Source organism: Thermobia domestica, chromosome 1 (assembly GCF_964235325.1).
Source record: "Thermobia domestica chromosome 1, izTheDome1.hap1.1, whole genome shotgun sequence".
In the NCBI taxonomy this organism is placed as follows: Eukaryota; Metazoa; Arthropoda; class Insecta; order Zygentoma; family Lepismatidae; genus Thermobia; species Thermobia domestica.
The window spans coordinates 226,946,023-226,967,110 of NC_137454.1; the positions used below are offsets into that span (position 1 = coordinate 226,946,023).

Here is a 21,088-nt window from a genome sequence, read left to right on the forward strand (position 1 = left end):
AGGCGATGAATTCTTCTCATTTCAGCTGATGCTTTTCTCTTCACTGTGGCTTCGCGAGCGATCCTCCGCGGTGAGCGGGGGAAGATCCGTCATCCGTTAAATAAGCATTATCTTTTGGCTCATATAAGTTGCTATTGTTCTGGGTTTTAAATCTCTTCGTTATTCTTATGAGGTTAAATTAGTCATTCCTAATAAGAAGTAGGGAAAGGCAACGATAAACTGTTCTGTATTCTTCCTTCTTTTTATGATTTATGTTGCTAATTAAGACTTTGTTTATTTTGTTTATTCAAGTAATTTGCATCTCAAATTGCCAACTTAGAAAAATATAAGCTAGCATCTACCAGAAATTTTCATAGTAATTTATTTTATAATACCAATTTCAAATAATCGTACTATCAGTTTCCAATCAATTTTCTTGCTCAACGCTCTATAATTAAGATGAAACACAATAAGAGGGTGTTGATTAACTATCCAAATGTAATCTTCCCAATACACTTACTTCTTTGCAATTGAATGATTCCGCCATTTTTACTCTATATGAAGTATGTTAAAGAACTTTTTACCACTTACTTTAACCAAAAAAAAAAAAAAAAACAAATAAAGAAAAGAGTGTGATACATTATACTTAAGCGTGCTTTCCTGGATTCTTTCGCTTTACTGTACGGCTTTGGCTTCTCAGCGTAGATCGCTCTTCTTCTTAAGTTGCGGGTGGTTCTTCTCAGCAACCATATGCTATTTCCCTATAAAGACACTTACCAACTAGGAAATTTCTTATTATATACCGAATATTAATAGGATTCCTGCTTCGTATGGTATGTTTTAACATTTTTGGGTGAATATGTGCCGACTGGAGAGTATGATGATGAGTGAGTTGCCCTATTTTGCGTGATTCCGCCTCATATTGTACAATTTTAATACGGTGGGTGATAGAAAGTCCCGCTGAAGGAAATGCAGGTCGAAGAAGAAAATGATCTTCGTCATGTATAACAGGCTCTCCAAGCGGCGTTTCATTAATGCAAAGAAAGCTAATTTCTTTCGCAATAAAAAGGACAGGATCCAGAGTGATCCCTGTGACCGCTACAAAATATGCATCAGAAAGTGATTCATATGGACTCACTGGCATATGCGTCCCTGCACTTTTCGAAATACTGGTGCTGTGTTCCATCATTAAAACAGTGACGGCTTCAACATCCAAATAATAGGGTGTACGTTAAGTCGAAACCGTACGTCAGGTGCTTTACACCATAAATATGAAGGGTGCAAAGTAACCACATTAACAACTTCGTTTATGTAAATTGATTATTTGACACACAAAAATAACTACGAGTAATTACTGTATCATTATGCAGAATGTGAGTTTAAGAGTCCAGTATATCTTCGACATAGACGTGAGTACTTTATTTAGACTATAAACTCACTATTATATTGGAATTTTACCATTACGATACAAAACTTAATGAGACAAGTAGTTTCAGCGTTATCTTTGGAATCGTCAGCCGCGAAGAGAAATTTCATCCGGTCGCAAATCAGAGAGGGAGCAAGACGGCGGACGAGAAAAAAAAATAACTATTTGAGGGCTCTGCTTCCTGTGCAACCGGAAGTTACAATCTATCAAGTGTATATGCTTTTTAAGTTAGTACAATCCAGTGGTATTATACTTAGTAGAGCGACAGGATGCCTACGGTAGTAGAGATCCGTCGTATGCAACTGAGAATATTTAGCCACTTCTGGAGGCAGATCTGCCGTCTAGTGTTTTCACCGGAAAATTACGGGTGTTCCCTTGCTCCCGGAACTAGGGACCGTTTTCTGGCGTGGTGCCGCGGAACGTTCCGCATCAGTGACGGATTCCTAGCGGTAACACGGGAGATGTGTATTCAGCTCGAGGATCTAAGCGAATTCATCACGGTGGAACGTTCTGGTTGCCCCTCTTCCACAGTGCAATTAACCATGGATGGGGGTGTTTGGTACCTCAATTACTAAAGGTAAGTGAATAATAAATATTGTACTTATTATGTGTGAGAGAACCTTCGAGTAATTTTACGCATGTCCCATGCAATGGGTTTAAAGCTTAATCGTCTAATCCACCGGGTCACCAGATGAATGAATGTGACCACAATTCAGTTGGAAAAAGAAGGAGAGAACTAGCAGTATCCGCATGTATCAAACGAGCAGTTCCTTATTAACAGTCCGGACTAACTTTTACTTTATTATGCGGGATTATCGTACTTATAGTGCAATGGGAAGGGAAAAGAGAAAGGAGAAAGAACACATTCATGGGCGCCCACATTCATTCGAAAGAAATTCCCTTCACACCATGAACGATTTCGCGCGCTTACAACTTCTCGTGGTGTCTGGGCTCGTCTTAAAATCCGTTAGTCACTTAACCCCAGCAGGTTGGCCACCCCGCTGTGGTTCGGACCCTTTTCGAAGTTCTCCGTTCTAACACTAACGATATCCATTGTGACATGTTATAGATGTGTGTGGTAAATATACCGCATGTAGGTTCTCCTTTATCACGTTTGCTTCGTTTTATTTTATTTTAATTTTTTTTTGTTTATATGTTATGTAGGTTATTACTCATGCATATCGCAGTGACGAGTTTATTATAGTACTTTCCCTAGCCATCAATTACATAGCGCTACTCATCGCAGTGGGTTTGTTATGTCTCTAAAGTATAATCTCGTGTGTTCTAATATAATTGGGTTAAATAGTTTTGTATCAATAAGTAAGATAAGCAGAAATTCATTAGAACGTTCATGACAACATTTTCTGTCAGTTTTCACCAACGTCAGTGTATGGTTCTATGCCCTGCATATTTTTACAAAGAGGATAGCCTGTGGCTTCCTGCTCCTATATAGGTATAAATAGGAGGAAAGAAGAAACAAAATTTCCGTGGTACTGACGTACAAAGTAACTGAATAATTTTCCTCTTTTTCTTTCTTTATTTTGTTTTATATCTATTATTGTTTCTAAGGAAAGTGTAACATATTTATATTACAATTGAAGCACTGTACTGAAGTATTATTATTGATGGTATAACCCACACGGTTTAGTGCTTGACTTAACACTGTTCTTAACTGCATTAATATAAAAAGAGTTCGTTTCCTTTCCTGTCCGTGCCCGCTGCTGTTCGTCCCTCATCTCTGGCAAGTGTTGAGCTAATAATGACTCAAAATATTTGTCAAACAATTTGTTAGATGATAACTGGGCCATCGGCGCAGTTTCCACGGGTCGTACATTTACACAACCCGTAAATTCTTGCTTTACATCCGAATCATCCATCAGGCCATCTATTTCGGATTCAGAGTAATCTGATAGGGTATCCCATTCATCAGAACTATTTACAAATTCTGAAAGGGAAGGAGGAGTAACGGGACTCGGTATATCAGGCGAGTCGAACGGTTCTGGTTCGATTGATGGATCTTTTACGACTGTATTATTCACCCCTGGCAATAGTAAATTAGGGCGTTTCTTTCCCGTTTGATGTGGGTATCCACGAACGGAGTCTGACGTTGAGGATCCCGATGGAATGGGGACGTCTTGCTCGTTCCTGTAATCGTCCGTAGCGGGATCCTCTCCAGGGGACGGAGTCAGTCGGCCAATCACTAGGCCTGCTGGTAAAAATTGACCGGTATCCTTTGAACCTATGCTTACTAGCGGTATGCTAATTTGTCTGGTAGGATTTGTAACTGTTAATTTTGGGAACTCGCAATGGTACCACGTTTGTATGCCACTTGAAGGTTGAAAGTCCCAGTAATATATATCCTGCCGAGGGATGTCAATTTTCATTATACATTCGGTATGATAACTTAGTTGAACACTATGTGGTAATGCGATATCATAGATCGGCAGACCGTCTACCGCCTGATTGGCTACCACGGTCAAATGTTTCTGTTTGGGATCGTCCAATGCAGAACACGAAGATTTCTTAGTTATTTGCAGTTGCCCTAAAGAGTTAGTTACCTTAAGTGATTCAGGCTGTTCTTTAGTTCGCGATGTATAAAGATTATTAGTAATTTCCATGGAGGAAGATGGTCGTGAAGACCCTTCCTTTGCAGGCAAATTTTGAGGAGTAACTTGTGTCACTCCCGGGTGTGTGTTATTCTTACGAGTTATAGTAATGGTCCCTTGGCTATTCAACTCATGTGCGTTGGTTTTACCAAGTGGTAAAGTTGTACAAGGGTGATTAGGTGCGCGAAGTTCAAATTGGTGGGAGGTAAGTATTGTTTTAGCGTCCTCTTCAGGACTCACGGTGACCTCAGCTGGGATGGTCCCAGTATAACTCACACTCTCAACCTGCTCTTGACTGTCTGTGGCACCCTGCCTTTTTGGTGGCACCGACAGTTCACTGGGAGCTGGCTGCAAAGTGGAAGAAGTCACGGGGGAGGAGAATTTCGGGACTTTGTCCTTCCACATTCTGGGATTTCTCCATATTGGTGCGTCCTTCTCAGGAGATGCCGTGATCCTATTTACAGTCGGTTCAAAGGGTTGGGCCTGATTTTCCGTACGGGCTGGTTGTAACGTTCCTTGCGCATCCACCTGTTGAGATGAGCAGGAGTGATTACTGTCATCATTCGGTATGAGGGAAGAAGAGGATTTCTTCTTCCTTCCTCTGCGTCGCTTACCCCGTCGAGACCGCCGCGACGGTGACGAGGCTCGCGTCGCGTCGCTAGCTGCATTTGAATTAGCCAAACTAGTGGTATCACTAACTTGAGAATTTATATTCTGTTGCGTCCACTCAGAACGCGGAAAGTGAGCAGTATACTGTTTATGAGAGCGTTTACGGTTTCTTGGCGTAGTGCGAGTGATGGCGTTCGGGACCGGTTCTGCATGCACGTCGGAATATTCGTTCCACCTGTGGCGCAGTTATTGCTTGTCCGACTTCCTTCTGTGTAAATGTTCATCTCTCTTCCGAATATGCGGAACCTGTTTAAAGTGAGTGTAATTAACATTCTGTTTTCGTCTTCTCCTGAACTTCTGTTCCGGGGATAGCTCAAAGAAAAGATCTTGAGCAGCGTTTCCAAATGCATTGGCAATGACTAGATGGTCCCGCAGAATAACTGAAACATGTCTGTGTAGGAAGTCAGCCCCAAGTATTACTGAATATGAACAATACTCCGGTGGAATTATTGCAAAATCTAGATATCGTCGCATAGTGTTATTGAGATGATCCGTGAAATAGCACGGAACACGTATTACTCTTAGTAACTCGCTAGTCTTAGCACCGACCCCTTTTATCCGGGTATAGCCCTTTGTAAACTGGGGGGTTAAATACTGCTTAGGTACAAAATCAGCCTTCGCCAGTGAGATAGCGGCCCCGCTATCTATTAGCGCAGAGCCCCAATTGGGCCCTATCCTGACCGATACGGTACACAAACTTCCGCCACCCCGTCCTATCCCATAGTTGTTAAAAATCCGATTCCTATAGGGTAGAAGAGAGGGCTTTGCCGGTTCGGCACCGACGTAATCTTCCGGGCAATGGGACACAGGAATGTAATAGGGTTCGTTGGCGTGCTTCAGTGCTGGCCAATCTATTCTTTCGTTGCAGCACAGTATTTCTGGGTGTTTTCTCGTATATGTCATGCGGTTTGCAGTTTCCAGTTTCCTAAGATAATCCATACCTTCATCTAAATCGTTCATGTCGTCAACACCAAGTATTAGTTTCTCTAAAAGCTCGGACCGCAAACCTGCTCTGATCTTATGCATCAATTCAGTCTTTTCTAGTTGTCCACGAAGAAATTTGAGATCTTTCATTAGTTTAAAAATGAAGGCCGAACTATACTCGCCTGCGCTCTGCTTTCTATTTTCTAAATCATACTCAAGATTAACACGATAATGGATGGATGGGAAAGCTGAGATTATTTTACTTTTTAATTCTGGATAGGTAAGCGTAGGCTGGGTTGCAATTTGCAGAAAATACCACGCACTGGCTGAGCCTGTTAAAGTAAGAGGAAAGAAATCTGCCATCTCCTGTGATGTCCAATCATATATACGTGCCGTGAGTTCGTAGGATGATAGAAAATTTTCTACAGCCTCGTATCTACCTCCTGAAAACAACGGGATTTTCACATCTGGGTAAATACGATATGCTTGAGATTCAGTATCCGCCTCAGCGGTATGTGGACCGCCTTCAGGTGGTGGAGTTTGCGTATTTTTCTTTAAGTATAAATCTGAGATCTTAGGCTTTTCTAAACTAGGCTGCGATGAAGGTTCTGAAACCGGACTAGTTTTAAATTCTCTTTCAGATTTTATGTTAATGTTATCTTTGTGTTCTGAACTGGTATCTTGAGTTGAACCTGACCTTTGACTGTTAAATGTTTGCTTTGAATCACTCTCATACGGGGAGAATTCAGTTGTTCTATCCTCTGATTTGTTTGTGGGGGGTTCAATTTCTGCCGAAAGCGTCGCAGAATTTAACCTACTTTCAACCCTACTTGGTGATGGTGATTTCGAACTTTGTTCTGGTCTAACCGCTGTATTTTCCAACTTGTTGGTGCCACTATCTGTGGGCGAGCCTACACTACTGGGTGGAGAGACAAACGTTATTTTCGGGGGATCATACCGCCCTGTTTCCTGATACTTCCTCATTTCCTTAGTAGCAGGTGAATCGCTAATACTGTGTTCCGAACTGACAAAAGGTGCACAAAATAAACTACTACTGGGTCTGACACTATTTTTGGACTGATGTGTACTTGGAGAAAAAGAAGGGGGTGAATAAGATTTTGGTTTTTCAATCTCCTTTAAACATACAATTGATGGCGCGTATTCGACGTACTCAAATATTTTTCCAACGTTCTCTAAGACTCTTGATTCCGACCATGATTCGTTATCGTTTGAATCCTTTTCTTCCTCTTCCTGCTTGGGCGACTGAGCGGTAGAAAGATCCTCATTTTCCTTATCTTCGGCGACTGAAGATTTTGTTTTACTGTCAAAGGTGTTGTCATCCTCTCCTTCACTACTCTTAATGAGCATCAGATCCCTGGCCGTTCTCTGGGGCGTTGATGCTATCAGGGGGTCCCAATTTGAATATGTGAGGTCGTCTCCTGGGTTCCACGGAGGTAGGGAGGTGTCTTCATTACTGAACGAGGTAGTAGTTAACTCTGGGCTTCTTCTATGGGAATGCTCCTTTTCTTCCTCGGAGAGGGATTCTTCCTCAGGTCGTAGCCTATTCAGTTCGTATTTTAACCAAGATTCCCGTAGGATATCGTCATCTCCGGATTCCGAAGTACTAACGTTTCCATCCGACCATCTAACGCTCTTAACGGAACTAAGTAAATTATCAATTTCACCTAGCTGCTCTAATTTTTGTTCCAATGGGATGTTTTTGTCAAACATAATAGGATGCGTTTGCGAAGCAACGGACCGTAGAACCTTAAGATCCGGATCCGTTTCAATGCGGATCATCTTAGGGAACCTATAGTCTGTCTGTATACTAACATCTCTTTTTGGCAAGGCCTCAGTTTGTATATCTACGTCAAATTTTCCTAACACTAAGTCTGTAGGGCGTAAGCCCTCTATAACAGTTGAAGGATCGGTTTGAAAAACAAGACCTATTTTCTCATCACCCACGTCTGGACGACGCAATACTGTAACTTGTATTTTCTTATTTCTCATTTGCTTAACCCAGGGTCGAACTAAGGTCCCTACCACTGGTGAGAATCCTGTCTCTAATGATTTTCTAACTTGGTCTACAATTTCATCATCCCTACCCTGACTCAAAGAAATGGATTCACTTGTCTTACTCTCTTTTTCATTTTCCACGTCAATACTCGCATAAATAGGTTCTTCATTTATATCCGCGTCTAAAGGTTCACGACTAGTATTAGTATATACGGGTTCCAGTCCAGACTGTTCGGGAACAGACTGGTCAGGAATCTCTGACGGTTCATACTTAATTGGGAAATAAATTATTTCTATGCCCTCAGGCCCGTGTGAAGAAATTTGTTCCTTGTCGCTATTAGTGCTCGACTCAACTGCGATTGACTTATTTTCTAGAACTTCTATTTCTGTTTCACTTCCCTGAACTAAGTTCGATTCGGTATTGGGAACGACACCTGAAATAGATTCCAATTCAATAGTCCCGCAAGGTTCTGTTTGACCTGCAACGATTAATTCTGCTCTTTTTAACTCTTCTGCTAAGTTTAATTCGTTTGCTAAAGTCTTCGGATCGACTCCCGGTGGGGTCTCATTCATTTCCGCCTCAGTAAACAAAGTTCTAGGAAAAGGTTGCGGTTTCTCACATGTTCCTGTGTTGACCGTCGCAGGGATTGGTTCAGTCCCTACCGGACTGGATGTTGCCAGTGGCGTCATTACGCAGCCAGAAGAAGGCGGTTCCTCTATCTTAATACTCGGAGGGTCAAGATATAGAGTTCTATCGACACTAACATTCAGATCTCCTGAAGTATTTATTTGCCCCGGATTAAATGGAGGGGGAGGATATTCAGGAGGACCATATCCTGGCGATTTCATTTTGTGGCAATTTGTACAAAAAACATTTAGCCATCTATCTATAATATAATTATGCTTTCCATCATGAGCTGGTGAATTAGGACAATGTGATTTGCCTATGTCCCGCAATTTTGCTTTTAGTGTCTGCGAAAAACTCATGTTTGTTTACAATTTTCAGTTCAGCGAGTACTCGTCCGTGACAATGCCCTTGTTAACCTACTTCTTATTTTAGCAATGACAGGAAGAAGACAAAAATGTTGTGGTTCATTGCGTTATTTCCTTCAATCGTACGGAAATAAAAAAATATAATTCTAGATTGAATTTATCATAATAGACATACTTCCTTCTTCCTGTATATTTTTATTCCTTTAAAAAAATGTAGAATTTACGTAGTATATTGATATTCCTGTTATTTTTAAAACCAAATTTAATGCTGTTCTATTTTATCTTCTTTTACTTTTTATCAAATTATAATTTCTGATAAGTATCTCAAATTACGCCGATATTAATTCGCTATAAGGCTAGTAGGCTGAACACTGTCACGGAACGCACTCCACTAAGCACGGGATTACATGCTACTAAGTACGTTCACTATTCGCAAAAAAGAAAAAAAAATTTCCGCTATTTTTTTTTTTAACTAGCGCAACAACACTGTCTATTTCTATAGTTTCGAAGCACAACTTATAATATTAGCACTAAGTAATTTACGAAAAGAAAGATAAACTACATTTCCTGCGATAACATAACCAAGCAAGCCAAGGTAAATGTAAGGACTATACAAACCAAAAATATTGTACCCGGCGCCTCCACCAAAATCTGTTACATTTATTGCTAGTAAGTTGGTGTGTGAGTATGGTTTGGGGGCTCCACCACCTGTGCAACATACGCACAGGACAGGTTCGATGGAATGAACCTATACTTCTCTTTCTCGTATTCTTCCTCCTAGCTGACGGATTCTGTATTAATCCGCGATTAACCTCGAACTGAGCGTTCTCTTCGGCCGCTAGTCTGGAATTAAGTAACTGGTACCTTAATGAGAGAGAAGTAGCATCGAAGTTCGTAGCTCAGAGGCTTAATTTTAAGACTGTACCTGAATCGCCCAGTACAAATGTGAGGATTCTTGGCTTGCACCTAAATCATTAAATGAGTCCAATAAATAAATAAATAAGAATTCCATAATAAAGGATTTATTACAAAAGAAATCAAAAAGAAAAGAAGTACAATCGAGTTACATACAGCGTGACCAGACTATTTATAGTTTAACTGACATTACTCCATCTTACATATATGTTACTAGCCTCTAGACTGCTCCTCGGTTCGCGAAATTTCCACATATTGTAAAAATGTGAAGAGAAGAAAAAAGAAAAGAGATTTAAGAAATACCTGGACTCGAGCAGCAAGTAAGGTGTTAATACTTGCGTAACCCTTTAGCTTTTCTTGGCATGTTATCGCTTCTCTAAGAAATTTCAAGTTAAATCATATTGATGGCGAACTTAGAAATAATTTCTAGGTTCGGCAGCATACCTGAGTCTGAAGTGGTAGCGCAACTGCTGCAAATTGGAGACGAGACCAGCGCAGGTTGAGTGCCGGCCCAAAACAGGATCATCAGCAAGGTCGAACTCACCTCTTTTATACTCTCGGGGCGGTGGCTATTGCATCAGATTTCACCGTGTTTCATCCGATTGCACCACTTCCCGTATTTCACCTTGTTGCACCATATTGCACCACATTGCACCACGCGTGGGCGGATAGTCAAGGCCAATCTAGCTTCTTTCTATTGTCTTTACGACCTCTATTTCACCTTGAAGGAGTGTGTGGGCAGATAGCCAAGGTCAATCCAGCACCTTTCAAGGAGCGCGTGGGCAGGAGTCGACACGTGGCAGGAAGCAGAGTACAACTAACATTGCCGTTGCCCTAGCGGCCAACTATGGTACTAACCCATGCTAGGCTATACACCACGCTGCGAAACCATATGTCTATTGAGATTTATTATTTTATTATCTATATATTTAGGGTTTTCTTGTTCTTTCTTTACAACTGGATTCCGTTCTGCCATCATGAATGGCACAAGACCCTCTTTGCTTTGTCTTTTATAATTCTGTTCGCTGCTCTGCGGTCTTACAGCCAACAGGGGCCAGGAACACAGCTTAGCCAGGCAGAGTTTTAAATAAATCGTTCCCGGAAGGATATGTTTCTCCCCTGTCTCCTGTCACTATGTCACCGCCCCTAGCTCCCACTCCACACCACAGAATCGAAACCCGGCTATCAGGGTTATCGGCGACTTGAGATGGTAACAATATATATATATATATATATATATATATATATATATATATATATATATATATATATATATATCATTTTGTTTTATTTGGTCAGACCTTAGCTGACCAACAGAAGGAGTATGTTTGGGATTATTTATGTATTTAACAGTGTGTGTGTGCCTTTAGCTGGCAACAGTGTTCAAGTTGCTTAACGCTCTCCTATTGTTTTGTGAACAGTGTGAGTGTGGAGGCAAGAACCTGCAGTTTTGATGGACCATATATCATGGTCGAAGATCATACAATATAGCACAAACAATAAGCCATCGTATCACAATCATTTGCAACTAAACACCTTGTGAATATGTTTATTCTCGTGTACTATTTTTGTGTGAAAACTGAAGTTGTAATAATTTAAATACAGTAAATTTATATTTGGTTGCACTCATGTGGTATACGAATCAAGCCTTACAATCCACTAGTATAAACATTGTTTTTAGCATTGTCATTGTACTTTAGTAAAATTACAAATATATACATTTATATTGTACAACATTAATGTGTTTTGTTCTCAACATTTATTTCGAAGTACAGAATGTCAACTACAATAGAAATTGAAAACTAGTTTCGTTGTGTATATACGTTTATTAAACTGATAATAATACATCATAATCTATACAAATCTACTGCATAAACTATAATAAAATATATAATTAAAATTGTGATCTTTTAGTAATGAACAAAGCTAATAATTAAAATTGATTTTAAACTTGTCTTTGTTATAATATTATTTGTTACAATCCCAGTCATATAAGGATTCTATTGTACTTTAAAATAAAGGTACATAATACTTGTAAGGTCTTAAGGATTCTATTGTACTTTAAAATAAAGGTACATTATACTTGTAAGGTCTTCAGTCTTCTAGTAGAAAATAATGCGTCTTACTTTACTGTTTGTCAGTCTTCCTTTTGGTTTCCAGTTCTTAAGAAGATTTCCGAATTTTTACCCGTGAAGAAATAAGGCGCATCCTCTGTTGGACACAACAACTTTTTTGGTGTCTTAAATATGTCTTCCGATTTGTTACCCACAGGTTGCAACATGTTAGTCCATAAAGCTTCAGCGGCTGAAACAAAAATTAAGCAATATTATTTTTGTATGATAAAGGTTAGAGTCAGGCTAGATATTTGTCTTCTGAGAAAATTGCAAATAATAATATTTCTTACACTTCTTTTGGGACAACCTACTTATAAAGTGAAAGAAATGCTGCATCAAATCTAGGTAATATCATATAGTAGGATTTACCAAAGAAAGGTTTAACAAAGTAATGTTAAATGTTGGTTAAAGGGAAAGTTTAAACAATACAGTACAGTTTGTGAAAATGTAAATAGACATTCACAGGATTTTTACTTTGCTTCGGTTAACTATGAATGCCTCAGGCTGTAATGGGCGCGTGGGTACAACGCTGGAGTGCTGAGTGGCAGACAGTCTTGTTTTTCGGACTTATGTCGCTTCAACTGGTATTACAATGACGGCCGCATACTCATAAGACATTACAGTGGTGAGTGCAATTTCTTAGCGTGCATTATCGAACGTCGCAGCAGCCGAACGCGAGTTGTGGTGCTGAGGTGCATTTAGTACAACCCGTGATTCCGGTTGTTATGTATTAAAGGCATCTTCATCAGTACCGCTATATCATCGAACTTCTAGAGACCTAGATAATACATTTTCTTCAGAGAACATCAGACACTGTATTTCAACAGAACAAAAAGCCACATTTATACCGCAATGTGCATATCACGACGGGCTTCTCTGCTTCCCTGTCCTGCACGATCGCCCATCGAATATGGGCGGTCTCCATCTTGTTCGGCATAGTCATCCAAGTAGAGCCAAATCATAGTTGATGACATGTGAACTTCTTGCATTAAAGCAGCGTGACTGGCGATTCCTGAAGAACACATTGCCAGTTTTATTCCACGATAAACGTGAAAGCTTTACGCCATGCAGTTTTAAAATTTTAATAATTTCTGTATAATAATGTAGCAAATCTGTGGCGGAAATTTCATTTCATTCACAGCGTCTTTGTTGTTGGAATTTCAACAAACACTATTGTAGTCATATATTTAGTCAACCACACTGCTCTGGAATCAGTGATGATTGCTCTTAGATATGTAACGGTGAGTCTATGACAGGTATAAGGAGAAAGGAGATTTACTATCATAAGGCATTTATCGATGTGGGTCTTGGTTTGATGGAGAATTATCACAAACCTTTCCAATTATGAATATTGCAAGATATTTCGATCTCGTTTTCTTCTGTTACAACTACTGCAAAAGGCATATTTAGAAATAGGTGAATTCTCACTTCGCAAAAACATGACCAATAGTAATAAAGTTATGCATTCTATAGTCATGGTAAAAAAAATGATCACCTCTAATTTTGTAGATACGATCGTCAAAAATAGTTCTAATTAGTTTTCTTGTGCCATGTATTGAAATATGCTATTTAGTAGTACGAGTAGAAATAGAAGATAAATGGTGTTTATTCTGGCTATGTGGATGTTCAAATGTGGATCTTCAGTTTGAACGTCTTCTATTGTCTAAGTGTGCTAATCGAATGCAATATTGACTCTGACGAATTTTCAAATGTGCCTAGAAACGATTGTTGAGCCTGTGGACCATCAGTAACATTACTAGAATTTTTGAAATGATATGTAGTAAACTGTAAATTAGGTAGCTGAAGTGAGCAGATAGTTTTAAAATAACATACAATTGTGGATACAACATATACAGAACGTGTAGAAGAACTGAAGTTCTAGGGTTTCGTGACACATGTAATCACCTTCATGTATCAATTAATATTTACTAGATATAAGATACTCAACTGCAAGAAATGTCACAAACCCAAAATAGTAATTGAATTGAAATTCACTATACATATATCTATGTGTTGTTCCTCTACGAAAGTATTGAGTTCATATAGTGTGGTACGTAGTTGATTTAGTATATTGATTTCAAAAATACTTGGACGGCATGCTTTGATAGTTGAACTGGTAGTTTATTCAGTGTTGTATAACTTATATTCTTCCTTGTAATTGTGGTATGGAACTTTGTTTTTCAGGTGCTTCGTCTTTCTCAGTTTTCTAAGTCGTGTGTTGTCCATATATAAGTGTGCTTGAAAAGAGGAGATTAAGTTCATATTCTCATCAAATACGTGTTCTCTTTCTGTGTTGATAACATGGAGAAGTAGTAGAAAATCCTGACTCTTGTTCTTCAGGTCATGATGGCTATTTCCCCATTTCATGGAAGGAAAGTGGTTAAGTAGTTGTGCTGTTTGTGGCTTTAGGCTGACGATTGTGAGGCGAAACTCATTGATAGTTCGAATTTTTCTGTAGTAGAATGGGCACAACTTTAGCTGTCCTTTAATGTTTCTGTGTTCTTGACTCTATCGAGTACGGCAGTCCTTAACAGTAGAATACATAGGGAATAAAAAGCAGGAAGTTTTATTTATATAAACAAAAGTGAGAGAAGGCTCACCTATGGTGCGAAGGGTCCTTGGTACGGTCCCAAATCATGTGAATTTGGTGGACAACATAATGTCCATGGGTTTTCTTGATATTCTCCTTTTTCCTTCCGCTTTCTTATCCCACCATTTTTTCATACTCGTTCACTTCCATTAATAATCCGTCTCATCTAGTCTACAGGGTATAGTCGTAAACATAAACCTGAGAGGTTTAATTTTGCTCCTCATTTCATGATCTTAGATTTGTTTTTCTCGATCATTTGATATAAGAACATCTTTCTCTGTGCATTTCCTTTCAATTTCCTGGATTTATAATTGGATTCATTTTGATATTATTTTCGGTAATCACTTAATCTTCTGATATGCAGTCATTCGATTGTATTAGTGTGGTATGATCGTTTATGTTTTTTTTAAATGAGTATCGTTTATGTTTTTTTTTTTAATGAGAAATTAATATCTCTTTGTGGTGGTTTCTATTAGTTTTCTATTGATGGCATAAGTGTAAGTTTATCTTGCTTGCAGCGTTCCTTGTGATTTGAGATGAAATTTCATATTGGTTTCCCAAGTGGCTTGTGACCCAAAGTGTTTCTGAAAATTTGATTAAGACTTCTCCTCCAGTTCAATGTTGAAGTTTAGTCTTACTCCATGCATCTTTTGTTTCATATTTTGCTATATCTTTATTTCTAATCGTCTTCTATTGGCATCTTGTATATTTATTAGACCTATTATATTCTTTTGTAAATTTGAAATAATGATAGCGTAATTTGGCACTGTGCCTTGTAGTTGTTGCAATGTTAGTAAGAGTTATCTCATTATTCTACTTCGTGTTTACGCTTCTTCGTTCTTGATTCTTTATTGATGGTACGGATAATATTTCGTTGTTTTTGAGAATTTCTGTAATTTTCTTCTATATTGTTACTTATTTCTAACCACCATATTGTGTGGTATATTTGTTATTCTGGTGTATTTACTTTTTTGGAATCTCCTATTTGTCAAGATAGAGTTTATTTGCATTAATTTCGTCGTCTTTATCTTCTTCTAGACATGGTATGTTTGATGCTTCTTGTTTGAGAGATTCCCAAGGTAAATACAATAGTGATGTAGAGGTGCTGATTGCTATGTCATCGTTTGAATTTGAGGTTAATTGTATGATTCTTCAGGTTTCGTTAAATTCCTCATTAAAGGGTAATTTCACGTCAACTCACCTAAAGCAATGTGCTTCAATGCCTTAGAATCTCTCCAATTTTTTTAAATACATAAATACCAATGAAATTATTCTAAATTATTTTTTTCCGATTTTTTGGATTAGAAATGAGCCGGGGGGAAATTTTTGAAAAATGTGAATTTGGCGCCAATTTCACTTTCCGGCATTCAGCATCATGGAACTAAAATGATCATAACTTCCTTATTTTTCAAATTATTTGGCTCATCCAGGTGTCAAATAAAAGCTTAATTTTTGGTCTTTCAGTGAATTCTAAGAAACCTTACAAAACTGTCAACCTTCAATAGGCATACAAAGCAAATTTTAGGTTCTGTTTTACAAATTGTGCCATTGCTCAAAAGTTACAACTATGAAACTTTTGAAACTTTTTTGTATATTCATCGTAACTCGTACATGGTATGGTCAAAAAATAAAAAAGGGTGTTTTTTCATATTTTTGTTATTATTATTATTATTATTATTATTATTATTATTATTATTATTATTATTATTATTATTATTATTATTATTTTGCATTTTACATGTACGAAAATATACAGTTTTAAGTATTGTTACAAATTGTGTCATTGCTCGTAGTTACAACTATGAAACTTTTGAAATATTGTTTATAGAATCATCTTAGAATATACATGATATGGTTAAAACATAAAAAGGGTGCTATTGGTATTTTTGTACGTCAGAGTGCAATTTATGAATCGCTCTGGGCCTTCTATATTCTACTGGCCAGAAAATGAATACTTTTGTTGGGTACCATTCATCATCTGGGAAGTTCCTGTTCCATTTCTTACAAGCCAATCAGCCCGGACTTACGCAATTGAAAGCAAATTAAAAAAAAATCATCATATCATCAGTTAAAACAATAAGTTGTGACATATAGGACACAACATTTTGTATGTAAATCTATAATTCTGAGAAGTATTACCATATGTATGTTTATTCTTTTCATCTATGTACATTAATCTATTATTTCTTATTTTTGTTGATAGGTTTTGTAATAATCACTCAACCCCTTACATTGCTAGGCCTATATTTTCCATTTACAAAACCACAAAATTATTACAAAAAAGAGGCCTTTGTTTTTGTTATTTAACCATACCAAGTAAATGCAAACTAATCCTATAAAAAGTTACAAAAGTTTGATAGATTTAAGCAATGGTACAATTGAGAAAAAAAAAAGAAAGAAAATCATAGTTAAAGTACAAAAATATAATATTATGGTGATACCTAAACTACACATTACACCAGTTTTACTTTTAAGCATACCTAATATTTACTAACATGATCATTTGAAGAAGTTTTAAAGTGTGACAATTGTCACTTCAGAGTAAGGATGTCCACAATTTTCCGGAATTCGAACTTATTTTCCGGAATCGGAAATTTCACTTTCTGGATTTTGGAAAATTCCGGAATTCAGAAAAACGGAATTCGAAAAAGTCAGGAATTTAGAAAAAATCCGAAATTCGGAAAAAAGTCCGGAATTTTTCCAACATCGAAATTTTTTCGAATTCCGGAATTTTTCCGATTTTACTATCCGGAATCCGGAAAGTAAAAATTCCGGAACGGGCCATCACTACTTCAGAGGAAAGGCATAATCTGTTAAAACACTAAAACTGTATGTTTCTGTACATTTAAAATACAAATAATAATAATAGTAATAATTGCAAAAATACCAAAAGCACCATTTTAATATTTTAAACGTATCATGTATATGCTAAGATGATTCTATAAACAAACTTTCAAAAGTTTCATAGTTGTAACTTACGAGCAATGACACAATTTATAACAATATTTAAAACTGTATATTTCCGAACATGTAAAATGCAACAAAATAATAGTTACAAAAATACAGAAAAAAAAAACACCCTTTTTATTTTTTGACCATACCATATACGTGTTAAGATGAATGTACAAAAAAGTTTCAAAAGTTTCGTAGTAAGTCAGTCGGAATGATAAAAATATTTTCCATACGTTCCTGCATGCTAATATAAACATGCATTTTGCATATAAATCCGGGCTGTAGTCATTAGAATAGGGAGACGGTCATTATTATTACTATTCTTATTGAGATACTCTTGCCTACTTACCTAAAGCTTGTCCTTTTCTGCTGATGTGAAAGCAATCCTGAGCAAAAAACGACAAATCTGTCACAAGACCATTTGGTGTCTTCTTCTTGGGAATAAAAACCTTTCTTGTAAAGGGTTGAAGAACTACAGTAAAATCATCCTTTGTATCGTAACGGCTATTGGTAGCCTACAAAGAATATATTCATATGAGTACATAGGGTATGAAATAGATAATCACATATTCTTGCAATAAATCTATTAGTTATAACTTTGATGAAGTGGCAAAACGGTAAGTTTACACAAATGTGACATACATTATTGCTGATACATTTCATTAAACAGATAAATACATCTGTAATCATTTCATGATTAATCTGGTAGGATAAATTGTCTCCTCGACTAACTGATTTATTCCCAAAAAAGGAATCACTAACCAAATAAAACAGGTACACAAATTAGTTATTTTAGATAAAGTAGACAGTTTATTTCACTTAAATCTTATGTTAGTGTATTTGTGAAATTATGTCGTCTGTTCATGAAATTTCACTCCGCTAACACAACATTCAAAACTTCACGGCCATCGACCAACAGATGTTTCGATTGTCTCTTCAGAACCACTGTGAAAAGCAAACCCTCAGGAAAGTACTTGTGCAACTGTAAAAGAGGTGGAAAGTTGACCAACAAAGATCGCCATCTACACACAGAAAAAGAAACTTATGTAGCATACGTAGAAATGTATGCTACATGCGTAAATCCTGTAGTTTTTGAACCCAACTGCAACCATATGTAACGTCCTGTAGCAAACATATAACTGAGAACGTATGTTTTATACAGTATGAACTTTTCGTATAAATGTTCCGAATAAACGTACTTTCCGTGCAAAAGGAAGAAGTGTATATAGGCGGTCAAGATCTCACATATAGTGGTTTTCCTCGTGATTTTTCTGTTTCCTCCTACTTTCTTCATTCCGTCATTTCAGTCATTTCTCGTCATCACCGTCTCCCTAAACCTTGGTGCATAATCGTGAGACGTCATTTCAATTCAAGGCATATTAGTGGTGTTCTTCTTCCAAAACTAAAGAGAAATGTAGTATTGAATATAGGTAGTTCCGTACACCGTAGGTGCCGACTACATGGCATTGGCTCCGAGACTCAAACATCCTTTGGAAAGTTTTTCGAAATAACATTTTTATGGCATTGACAAAAACTTAATGAATGTGACCGCAAGTTTCACTTCAAGGGCGGATGCTTATACTCTGAATAATTATTTATCAATATAACTTTTAAGCCTCCTGAGGTATACGGCACATCGAAGATTGAGCGATATAACATTATACTACAACAACAAATCTATATTGTAAAATTGAAAGTAACTATGTTTGTGACTCCTCTTTTCTTGAACCATCTGACTGATCTCGATCAAATTTATAACATTGATGAGGTTTGGGCATGAAGTGTTTTTATCATTTCAATTTGACAGTAAAACTTAGAAGAGGAGAAGAAGGGGGAGTTATCAAATAATAAATAAATAAATAAATAAAACAATAACTCTTCAACCAAACGACCAATCTCGATCAAATTTTTAACATAGATGAGGTTCGGACCTGAGATTGTTTCTGTTATATCACTTTGACGGTGCAATTTATGGGAGGGTGAGGGAAGAGATATTTAAAAATGATCAAAAATGACCGATATTAGAGTGGGATCTATAGTTTTGGGGGTCGCTGAGGTAAACAGTGATATTTCCGATGCTGCTTAAATCCAAATTCAGCCCCATAGCTTGGCAGAGGGACGAATACTAGTGTCGAATCCATATTTTACGAGGTCACTGAGTTGAATACTGACACTTCCGATGCCGTTTACAACCAAATTCAGTCTCGTAAATTGGGAGAGAGAGAGATATTTAGAAATGATCAAAAATGACTAAATATTAATGCCGAAACCATAATTTTCGTGGTCGCTAAGGTAAACAGTGATACTTTCGATCCCGTTTATATGCAAATTCAGAACAGCACCTTGGGGGAGGGGGAGAAAGGAGATATATAAAAATTATCGAAAATGACCATTATCAATGTCGAATCCATGCTTTTCGAGGTCATTGAGATGAACAGTGACACTTTTGATGCCGTGCCTCGGAACATGGGAGAGGAGGAGATAGGTCTATATAAATTAATTGAAAATGAGCGATATCAGAGAGCGCTTTAGTAATTGTAAAAAGTGACTGACTAACGAAACATATTATTATTATTATTATTATTATTATTATTATTATTATTATTATTATTATTATTATTATTATTATTATTATTTTACTTTAACCCAACAAACTGGGAATTGATGATAATAATCCATATTCACAAATGAGATTAATTTTGTACAGTTATTTCAAATAACTTGGAGTTTGATGCCGTTATTTTGTATTTCTAATATAGGTCAAAAGTATATATAAATTGGGTTTACACAAAAGACATAGACAGTCGAGTCGTTTTCAGTTTTCACTCAGATTCTGAAATGTTAAGAGGTTTGATTATAATCATTATTTTTTTTTTTGGTCAATATTGCTAAACATATCATCATCATCATAGCTATTCTGCCATTATTGGCAGTTTATTTGCTACAATTCAGAAGCTTCGATGTACGGTGGTCCTCGGCTAGTTTCTTCTCTTGACGTAGCAATTTTCTGTTTTAATACCTTCCTTGAACTACACTCTCCTTTGCTCTCTCTCTCTTTCTTTCCTTCCACTATGCCCTCTAGCACGTCCCTCATAATATAGTTCCTCCTCAGCCAATATACCAACCAGTTCCTTTTCCTCCCCTTATCAATATCTAAAATGCTTCTTTTTTCCCTACTGCTTACTGTTTCTAATACCTCATTCGTTTTACGATCAAGATAGCTAATTCTCTCCTTTTTTCGTCATGCCATGTTTCGAAAGCCTGCAATTTTTTCATCGCTTTTGCGTAATGTCCATGTTTCTGCCTCATAGAGTACATATTGGAAACAGTAAAATAAAATCTCAATATTTAATTGGAAGTTTGTTTAATGTAAGGATTTTCTAATCGTGGTTGGAAAGAAAAATCTGACGCATTTAGATTGTAAAAGTAATTATGCAATTCATGGTATTTCAGTAATCTGTGCCGTCTTGATATTCTTTCATGCGTCTCAGGTGTAGCCTCTCCAGTTTGGAAACCAGTGGAGTGTTGGATTTGTTAAAAAAAATATATAAAAAAGGTTACGAAACGTTTGATTTATCTTATAATTAGTTAAGTGGGGGCACTAGGATGTATCGAAAAAACTTTTTTTCGAAATCCGGCTACGGCTAGTGCGGATTTTTGGCCAAATGGCATCAATAAAACGTATAAAAAATCTCAACTCGATAAGACAACTCCTTCTGCTGCCGAGTAGAGCCCAAATATTAGAAAAACCAACAAAAGATTCACTTTTCAACTGATTTTCAAAAAAAAATATTTTTTAAATATTTCCTATATTTTTCGGTCTTTTAAATTATTGAAATAGCATTGGAAAGGAGAAATAAATACATAAAACAAATTTATTGCGGTTATTTCTGTACACCACAAG

General features: G+C 37.1%; 2 protein-coding genes across 3 annotated transcripts in view; one reads left to right on the forward strand and one right to left on the reverse strand.

The window, feature by feature from the left end:
- The window catches only part of LOC145694414 (phospholipase B1, membrane-associated-like), a 449,404-nt gene that overhangs the window by 201,771 nt on the left and 226,545 nt on the right, over nucleotides 1-21,088 (forward strand). The gene's annotated exons all lie outside the window — the stretch shown is intronic.
- LOC145665537 (phospholipase B1, membrane-associated-like) overlaps nucleotides 11,353-21,088 on the reverse strand; it is a 73,231-nt gene continuing 63,495 nt past the window's right edge. Inside the window, exons 7-8 of the mRNA XM_081732841.1 lie at nucleotides 17,534-17,699; nucleotides 11,353-11,832 (exon numbers count right to left, since the gene is read on the reverse strand). Coding sequence (XP_081588967.1) covers nucleotides 11,666-11,832; nucleotides 17,534-17,699 — 333 coding nt within the window. The 3' untranslated portion in view covers nucleotides 11,353-11,665. The remainder of the gene's footprint in view (nucleotides 11,833-17,533; nucleotides 17,700-21,088) is intronic.